The following is a 9,375-nucleotide window of genomic DNA, read 5'->3' as shown; positions in this document are numbered from 1 at the left end:
GATATTCAAACACTAGCTGCTTAGCTTCAGGTTTTCTGTGTGTAATCTAGTTTGTAGTAGTTTGAATACACACGGATATATCTGTGAAACAGGGCCTCCTTAATGGGTAATAATGCTGAGCTGCTATCCAGTTTTATGTCTTTTATTGTTATTTGGGACTTTTATTTTTTTGAGTAACCGGAAATACCGTGCGCACATGCGCACTAGGTGTAGCTAGCAAACTAAAATCGGAAGTCCTATATCTCTGAGAGGAGCACGTCCTGTGTCAAGAGGACATATCCGAGCCAAAATGATCAGTAAAATTATTGGTCAGAAATACGCGTCCATTGCCAAGTCATGGTAAGTTGTTTTTATATTGTTCTGGTAGTAAAGAACGAAAAGAAGTCAGAATTTCGGCCAACAAAGCCTCGATGTGTCCTTGGCTAACATTAGCCATCGTTAGCCTAACCGAGGTCATTGCTGTGGGGACATGCTAGCTTTAGCTACCAGTCAGCCAGATTCAGGCTAAAGATGCCTAAAACTACCATTTTTAAGTAGAAAAGAATTATCAAATCTCACACAGAAACAACGTGAATTTCATGCAGTTTGATGGCATGTTTAACTAACTAGCTGATTGATCTCTCTTAAAGGCTGCAGCTGTTAGCAGAAATGAGTCCATCAGTCGTTTAGTCTGCAAGTCATGAATAATGTCAAATTAATGTCCTTAAATGTTGCTTAAATACGTGTTTGTGAAGCTGTCACACAATACACTCAATCAATCAGTTTAAAGTAGCTCATTTCTGACATGCATTTCTCAACCACCTGTTTCAGCACATCTCTCCTGTACCACTCAGTGGGTGTTTTGGTAATTTATTGTACAAAGAATATCTTCCCAGCTACAGACACCAAAACAGAACCAGAACTCTTCACCTCCAGCTGTATTAGAATTTGTGTTTTGATTCCCTAATATACTGACCTTAGAATGAAGCTTTCAGTTAAAACTGTCGATTGGATTTGTCACATCATTTTCATTAAGGGTGTGACCACATTAAATAGAAGAAAAGCTTGTACATTTTGATCAATGTTTTCTGCTCCACAGGATGCCAACTCTGGCTGTATGGGGCACAGTTGGAGGCGTAGCTGTGATCCACTTCACAGACTGGCGATTGTTTTTAGATTATGTTCCTTACATCAACGGCAAATTCAAGAAGGATGAATAGTGGCACTCAGGTTAGTCGATGAAACTGTAAAGAGGTGAAGGAAGTGTGACAGCATGAGATGTAACATTATCGCATTGTGTATTATTCCTGCACCTTCTGTATCGTTTAAAGCCAGAAACTAGAACCTGCCACTACTGTCAATTGTGTAAATGTATAGTGGCCTCAGTTACAATCTTAATACCTAAATTGGTTTCTGTTAAAACTCATCAAAGGTTTTCTGTATAATTTAGTGAGGCAGTGCTTTTACCTTTCACACTTGGTTCTCCCACGCACAGAAATTCTTGCTGTGGTGGAAATATTGGAAACGGGTAAAGGGTGGACGGTTGCTCCTTCTTTCAGTAAATAATCCTGTGAACAAGTATGGTCTGTGTCGCTACAGCCTTATTTTAACTACATTGTTGTCCAAAAGTTATTCAACACATCGCAGCCATGCTGTTGCACTGAGTGACAGATTCCTTTTATTTCAATACTAGTGCAGTCTATTCTTAGTATATCGTGCATTAGGTTGTTTCTTCTTTACACGATTGCTAGTTGACAAGCTGACAGTCCAAGACAGCTGTCTATTTTTACAATTAAGCTACACATAACGCTGTAATGAAACTAAAAGATTATACAGATTAAAGTCCATGTGTGGTTTCTTTCAAGCTTACAGTGTGATACTCTCACTCCACATCTTGATCTTGCTGATCTGGGCATACGAAACTGCTCTACATTAAAAACTCTTGTCCAGTACAAAAAAACAAGTGGCTCTGGCTGAATACCAAGTGCTCCCTCTGGTAAAATTAGGTTAATCTCATCGCCTTGCTCACATCGTGCTTTTAGTGAAACCTGATGGTGGTGGTGACACACTTATGGGATGCCTCTCATAAGCAGGAAAGTGCCAGGACTGAGGAAGTGATTCAGAGACAATATGCAGGTAGTTTAGAGGCTTCAGGAGACTAGAGTCCAGGACAGTGGCCTATTTTAGCACCACACCTTCTAATAAGACAGCAATGCCTGAAATGACCGCTCTGTACTGGAGTTATTTAATGTGGAAATTAAAAAATGTGTATAGTCAGTTTTGGATTGTGTCTTTAAAAAAAAAAAAACAAAGCATATAATTTCTAAATAACAACAAAACATTTAACGTTTTTCCATTGAACTTCTACTGTACAACCTAATGGCTTTGTTCTCTCCTGACAGGCCAGGGCTGTTTTTTTTTCTACACAAAGACGTACATTTTGAACCAGAACTGCTGCAGCTGGCTCCTTTGCACTCCGGTCCAGTTGCGTGACAGTTCTCTGGAAGTGTCATCTTCGTCCTGCAGCTCAGTCAACCACGAACTGTTCACCATCAACATCCTGCTAAAGGCACTGGAGTTCGGCATTTTAACGTTCTTCAGCCACTAAAGACGTGAATGGACGGAATATGGAAACAGAATTGCTAAACAGACTTTTGTTTTCTTTTCCTGCTTAGTTTGGTCAGGTATTTTAATCATCCATCTCCTTTGTGCTGTGGATTAAACCTGTTTCACACATGGAAAAGTCTGACCTTCATGTCATCCTGTAATTGTTTTGAAGAGAATAAAGTATGTGAGATTTATCCTTTGTTGTGTTTGTTTGTAATTATTTTGCTGGTTTTGGTGATTTTTAATAGTCTTTCTGCACTTCCAATCAAATTATTAAAGTCACATTAAAATTTGATTGTGCCCTGAAAGCTGCCCCATCTGTGGAGTTTGGATGCAATTTTCTTGAACTAAACACTGAATGACAGTAACTAAAATCCTGAACTGTGCCTGTGATTTGCTGAAATATCCCTAAAAATCATAACTGATCATGAAATATAGGCCGTCTACTCACTTTACTGTGGGGGGAGGGGGGCTACTCTTTTGGATTGTGTATGTGTGTTACAGACATAACTGTGTTTAAAAAGCCACAAAATTACAAAAATCTCATTGTTCATGATCACAAGCACCATTCGTAGGTATCACAAGTAAAAGTAGTGGACTGCATCATTATCTGAGTTTTAACTGCAACTATTCAGTCTGCAAAGTCACTAACTACAAATTCATATCTTGGGCTAAGAAGTACAAATATTCTCTAAATAATAGAACAGTGGGGTCCAAATCTGAGCAAAATAGAGATCCTCAAGTATAACAAAGTACCTAAAGACTTAACTCAAGTGTGGTACTTGAGTAAATATACTTAGTTTTTGTCCCGCGTTGTGCAGACCACGTGAAAAATGGAGCGTCATTTGCGGACTATTTTACAGGAGCGTGGCGGATGTGTCCCGCTCATCATGTGAGCGTAGACTGTATGAAGGAAGTGCACAGTCGATGCGAGTATGTGAGGCGGCCGGCGGAGGGATCTACAGTTGTCCTGACGGGAGACAGACAGACAGCGGGGATCGATGACAAACCGGACTCGGTGAAATGTTGTGACTGCAGAAACAGACAGCTAGCTGGCTTCTTATCTTTCGTGAGCCACAATCACTGACAGGAAAACCAAGACACCAGAGAGCATGGATAGTAAAAGGTGGGACTTTTAAGTGTTTTGTCGCAGGAGTTGTTAAAATGAAAGTTTTTGTGCAGGAAATACACGCATGCATACGTGCGTGTTGCAGTTGAGAACAACACTTAGCAAATTTACAGTTTTTGGTTATTTACACTAATGTTACTTTAACTAAACGAGGGTTTTATGTCGTTTTTAGCTTACTGAGGAACTTGCAGCTGTGAACCTCGGTAATAAACACGCTGGTTTCTGGTACCGTTGACGTCCCCGGCGCTGCTAGCTTGATTAGCTAGCTAAATTTCATTGTTTACACATGCTTGACTTGCGGTGCGCTGGGCCCCGGCTCAGTCATGCCTGTGTAGAAATACGATGTCTTGGCTGCACCACAGAGGTCTTGTTACAACTTGTAGGTGAAGAATATGCTGCCTCGTGTGCAGCTCACCTCTGATTTATCCGCTTACAAGTGCGTGAATGAGGAGCTGCTTCACCCTCAACACATGTGAGGCAGCCAGGTGTTTTCACACCTGTGACACCTCCTTTGAAGATTGTGTGGGCGTGTACAGATGCACTTGATTGACATGTCTTGACTCCTTGTTATTACACCTGTTAGGGCGGGACAACCTACACCTATTAATCAGTTATATGCAGTCAGGTGAACTCAGAAAACTGAGCCAAACTTCAGCCTGTGAAGAGATCCAGTCATTTGTAATAACTGAGAAGATATCTGTGGGTGTCCACAGAGCCATAATCGCTTTAACGCCTCAAGTGTTGAAGAGGTCAGTGTTGTGATGATGGGTTTTCTGTTTCTCTTTGTAGTGTTACTGTAAAGCGAATTCTCCACAAGCCCCAGATAGTCCGCAGTCTGGGCAGCAGCCTTCACACGAATGTGAACGCCAGCCAGTCCATATCTGCACGGTCGCTCCTGACCAAAGTGCAGCGCAGCAGGCACAAGCATCTCTACGACATCAACCATCAAATCAGGGTGAGTCTTGTGTTTTTGGTTTGGTCTCCATGAGGCACAAATGTCTGCGTAGCTGCACTTGAAGGAAAACATCCAAACAGAAACTCTTTCAGAGATTTCTAGACACAATGAAATGATTATCACTGTAAAATATTTCCACCCCCGTTGGTCTTTTACATGGCTTTTACAGGTTACGAGGACTCCTGGACTGAAAGTCATGGACTGACTTAGGCACTCCAGGACGCATCCACAGTGTTTGTTTTCAAACAACAGCATAGCATTAATTCGGCCAAAAAACTCCTTAGTTTTCATTTTACCAACCGTCTTCCACTTTGTTTCAGAGTCTCCGACGTGCCCTCTGGCAAACACTAGTTCATAAGTCATGAGACTGTTTCAACAGTGGCTTTCTTTGCCGCTCTGTTATAAAACTGCAGCTGAGAAATAGCCCGGGCAACTGCTGTTGTCTTCACTGTGCCTGAAATCACTCCTTTGACCGTGACTGTGACCTACATAATAATCATTTAATAGCTGTAAATGTAGATTTCTGACACCAGATATACGCTTATTTTATAGTTAGATTATTTACAGCAAAGAAGGAGTGATTTTGGACACATTTAGATTGTTCAGTCTTAGCAATGGAAGCCGGCAGCTGCCAAAGAGTTTCCATAGACTGTTGTGCTTGCTGGTAAATGTCTCCCTCAGACATTGTGGAATGATTGATTGATTGATCGATGACTGTGTTATGAGGGGTTTTCAGTGCCTTGTAAAATGTACATTGTTAAAGCCTTTTATCTCTGCTGTTCAGCTTAGTGAAGGACCAAACAAAAATCATAATTATCATTCCAGTTCATTGTCATGTTATCGTAGTCCCTTCACACCCCATAGGATTGAATGAGGGATGCAGCAGTACCTTGTTTAGCACTGACAACGCTGTCAGCAGTCATATAGCTGCTCATCAGGATTTTGCGTATTCAGTCATGTCGATGTCTCTCTTAAAGGTCAAGCCTGATTTAAACACAACACTACCAGTTCGACAGACCGCATCCATCTTCAAACAACCAGTGACCAAGGTAACAAATCATCCCAACAATAAGGTGAAGACAGACCCGCAGAAGGCTGTGGACCAACCCAAACAAGTAAGTCAGAGGGCAGAAAACAGGCACAGTTTTTTCGTACTTTTTTGGTGTTTTAGGAAGTGATTAAAATTTCACCATTGGTACTATAGAAAGGCAAAGTCAGACAAAATTGCATATCTGACTAATATAAAATGTGGTGTTTTTCTGTGCCTCTGCATGGCTTTGCTGTTATGCAGAGAAGGGTAAATTTAATGTAATGTAATTAAATATTAATCTAAATATGCCAATAAATTAGAAAACTGTGCTGAAAACCTTGTTTTTCGTTTTTACTCATCCCTCAGCTGTTCTGGGAGAGGAAGCTGAGTGGGTTAAATGCATTTGATATTGCAGAGGAATTGGTGAAAACTATGGATCTTCCCAAAGGCTTACAGGGTGAGGATAACCAAAACAAATATGAAAACCCTGTATGATTTTTTTTTTTTTTTTTGTGTTGCTTTTAGTGGCTTGACTAATGCCTCCCCGCTGTCCTCTGCTTAGGTGTTGGGCCTGCGTGCTCAGATAAAACACTGCTCTCTGCCATCGCCAGTGCCCTGCACACCAGCCCTGCTCCTGTCACCGGGCAGCTCACCGCCGCAGTGGAGAAAAATCCTGGAGTCTGGCTCAACACTGCACAGCCCCTCTGCAAAGCCTTTGTTGTGACTGATGACGACATCAGGTAAGATGTTGATATAACTGTAGTTTCCTCACTATAGAGTTGAACTACATAATGAATACAGTGGACACTGAAAATAGGCCGAATCCATCTCTGGTGGCTTTCTTTGAAGCAGATGTTTTTCACAGTCTTTTTAATGCGGCCATTCGTCGCAAATGTGAATCAAGCAAATTGTAGTTCATTGTTACATACAGGTCTCCACACACTGAGAAAGCACCAAGTTTAAAATATCATTTAAATAGCTTTTTTTTCCTAGTTCTTTTGTGACTGCTGTTTTTTGCTCTATTGTTTGTTTTGTGGCTCCAGTGAAGTGAAGAGGAAGACTTTTATGACTTTTCTGTAGAGTTCTTCACAGTTGGTCTTTGATGCTTTTAAACCTACTCATCGTCTCTCCCTGGGGTGGGTGACGATTTTAGATCAATCTTGAAGATGTCCACAATCTACTTTTCAGGTGATATGTAGAGCTCGTGGTATTTAATATCCTCTTACTTGTATTTCCAAACTTCACATAACCCACAAGCGAATTAGTGCTACATGAACGAACCATTAGAGTGAAGTAGCTCAATCTCAGATCAGCTGTCGTCTGATTAGCTTAAAGAAAGAAAGAAATAAGAAGCTAATGAAAAGCTATATTGTTGTCAGACGATGGCTCTTGCTGTCCACACCCAGACACAGGTGGGTGATGTATTGTAAACAACGCAGCGGTGTGGGAATGGTTTGGCTATACAGTGTCAGTTTTTTCCCAAGTCAAAGTTATCTGTAAACTTTTTCAAGCAGCAGTGGGCTTTTCTGGAGGTATTATAACTACCCATTCACCCACTTTGAGAGAAATCACCCGAAAGAATGTGCAGACAGTGCTTCACTCAGGGCAGCACAGAAGAAGAAGAAGAAAACCCTATCTAAGCTCTTCAAGCAATCAGCCCCCCTCACAGCCACAGGCACGTCGTCTTCACCATCCTTTAGAGACGTAATTGAGGGATCCACCTCACTTTCAGCCTCAGGTATGGAGAGGTGTGACGCTAATTCACCAGGCAATCTTTCCCCTGATTGGTCGCCTGTGTGTACAAACAACCAGTGCACCTTCAGAGGGGTTTTCAGCACAGGTGGAAATGTTGTCACCCCATGAAGTTATTTTCAAATCTCCCTTAAACAAAGTAGGAGGGATTTGACTCATTTTTAACCAGGAAATATCAGGAAAATTAACAGCAGGTCCTGATGTTTTTGGCCACATCGCCCATCCTTTGTCTCTTTTGTTTTGACTTTTCACCCACGTCTGCCATGTGATGCACAGTGAATGAGACAAAAATAAACACACACAATACTTTGTGCTCAGTAGTTGGGTGATGAGACTTACTCTGCTGTGTTTTTTAATACATTGACAATAATCTGTTTAAATTAATCCAGTGGTGAAGTGTTGTGTTTTGGACACTTTATACACTGCTGTGTAGTTCACTGCTGCGATGGGGAGATCAAGATTCCTTGGTTGAGGCAGATCAACTGTGCTGCTCACAACATCCTCTGAACACTCACACACTTAACTCGCCCTCCATCGTCTATCTGTCCATCTGACTGAACAACTGTGGCAGATTATCACACAACCCCACCGGACTGATGCTGTCCTGTGTTAAGGACGTGTAGCTCAGTGGATGAAGAGCGCAGAAAGGCTGCGCACAGATTCAGGGAACAGCCCCTTGCTACTGCCAAAACTGTCCAGGCTTAATTAGCACTGTGCGGTGCTACGGGGCCCTCAAATGACACTGAACATATTAAATTCCTACACATGATGCCATCTTTGTTTCGTCCCTCAGGAAGCAGGAGGACCTGGTGCAGAATGTGAGGAGGCGGCTCGAGGAGGCCCTCACGGCTGACATGTTGGCTCACATAGAGGACACCGCTGCAGACGCAACAGCCAACAAAGGAAATAAAGTAGAGGAGAAGGCCGAGCAGGTGGACAAGGAGGAATTATAGCCAAGGTACGCGAAACCGCTGGACTGTTTCCAGTCCTGCTGAGTCCTTTATTTTATCCTTAATTCATTGTCTGTATGTACAACCCCTGTCATGTAACGCGTCTCCTCCTCGTCTCTCCTACAGGCTCGTTTGACACGAAGTTTGCTGGTAAACTCCTTTAATTTTCAAATAATTGGCTCCATGAAGATTTTTTTATACACTTCTAACTGAGAGAGACCCTAAACACAGACATTCTGCAGATTTTGTTTAACATTTTTTATGCTATTTCTTCTTTCTTTCCTTTTTTTTCTTAAATGCGACAGTGTAATCCTGAAAGGGTGCTTTGACCTTCAGTTGTCAGTTCATGTTTACCTCTACTAAGGTTTAACTGTTGTGGATGGTGCTCTTTACAATGCAGTTACTTTTAGTTAACAGCTGTTGAAGCTCAGATTTAAAAACACAAACCTGGCGTGTGTGCGTGTGTGTGTGTGTGTGTGAGAGAGAGAGAATACATCAGTTCACGTTGAAAGTATTTCTTTTTAACTGTTCTACTGTTTCATGTCGCTCTTTCATATTTCATTCTGGCACTGTAGTTAGTGTGGTTTTGTTTGGCAGCGTAGAAAGGTTGCAATATGTTTACATACACACAGCACACCCGTGGCTGTGAATAATAAGAAAAACATGAGCTTGTTTGGTTAAAGGTTTTACAGTTCAAAGTAGTGTTTAGGTCATGGTATTTGTATTGACGAAAGAATGATCAGTACTGTTTTGCCAGCTACATTTGAGTTTAGACAGTAAGAGAAAATGTGTGTACCCTCAGAAAATATAAAAATAACTGCTGATGTACCTCATAACAAGATGTACTGTACCTCATTTCAAGATCCAGTATTTGTCTCTGTACCACTGTCAAATAAATGCAACTTTTTAACACTGTTGTATGGCGTTATTTATTCGGCCATTTTGGGTTTTTGTGATTAAGGTTATGGTCTTT

The 9,375-nt window shown here is 41.5% G+C and overlaps 2 protein-coding genes across 3 annotated transcripts; both read left to right on the top strand.

Moving 5' to 3' along the window:
- The first annotated feature begins 220 nt into the window (after window positions 1-220).
- uqcr11 (ubiquinol-cytochrome c reductase, complex III subunit XI) lies at window positions 221-2,782 on the top strand. Of its 2 annotated transcripts, none has more exons than XM_070845211.1 (3): window positions 221-339; window positions 1,079-1,209; window positions 2,382-2,782. In XM_070845211.1, the coding sequence occupies exons 1-2, from the start codon at window positions 290-292 to the stop codon at window positions 1,197-1,199; spliced, it is 171 nt and encodes a 56-aa protein (XP_070701312.1). In that variant the 5' UTR covers window positions 221-289; the 3' UTR covers window positions 1,200-1,209; window positions 2,382-2,782. The 2 variants fall into 2 exon arrangements, with proteins under 2 accessions (XP_070701312.1, XP_070701313.1); XM_070845212.1 differs by having other exon boundaries at window positions 1,079-1,213.
- An 802-nt stretch (window positions 2,783-3,584) lies between these two features.
- On the top strand, window positions 3,585-9,295 carry mbd3a (methyl-CpG binding domain protein 3a). Its single transcript, XM_070844363.1, has 7 exons — window positions 3,585-3,712; window positions 4,505-4,670; window positions 5,648-5,785; window positions 6,067-6,157; window positions 6,263-6,440; window positions 8,246-8,410; window positions 8,529-9,295. The coding sequence occupies exons 1-6, from the start codon at window positions 3,699-3,701 to the stop codon at window positions 8,403-8,405; spliced, it is 747 nt and encodes a 248-aa protein (XP_070700464.1). The 5' UTR covers window positions 3,585-3,698; the 3' UTR covers window positions 8,406-8,410; window positions 8,529-9,295.
- The last annotated feature ends 80 nt before the right edge of the window (window positions 9,296-9,375 follow it).

The sequence above is a fragment of the Pempheris klunzingeri genome, chromosome 15, assembly GCF_042242105.1.
Source record: "Pempheris klunzingeri isolate RE-2024b chromosome 15, fPemKlu1.hap1, whole genome shotgun sequence".
In the NCBI taxonomy this organism is placed as follows: Eukaryota; Metazoa; Chordata; class Actinopteri; order Acropomatiformes; family Pempheridae; genus Pempheris; species Pempheris klunzingeri.
Note: the sequence above shows the minus strand (reverse complement) of the source record. Positions and strands in the feature narration are given on the sequence as shown.

Coding starts and splice junctions, on each gene's coding strand:
- uqcr11 (XM_070845211.1), top strand. CDS start 290: ATGATCAGTAAAATTATTGGTCAGAAATACGCGTCCATTGCCAAGTCA. Junction 340..1,078: donor GCGTCCATTGCCAAGTCATG/GTAAGTTGTTTT, acceptor TCTGCTCCACAG/GATGCCAACTCTGGCTGTAT.
- mbd3a (XM_070844363.1), top strand. Junction 5,786..6,066: donor CTGTGGACCAACCCAAACAA/GTAAGTCAGAGG, acceptor CTCATCCCTCAG/CTGTTCTGGGAGAGGAAGCT. Junction 6,441..8,245: donor GTGACTGATGACGACATCAG/GTAAGATGTTGA, acceptor TTCGTCCCTCAG/GAAGCAGGAGGACCTGGTGC.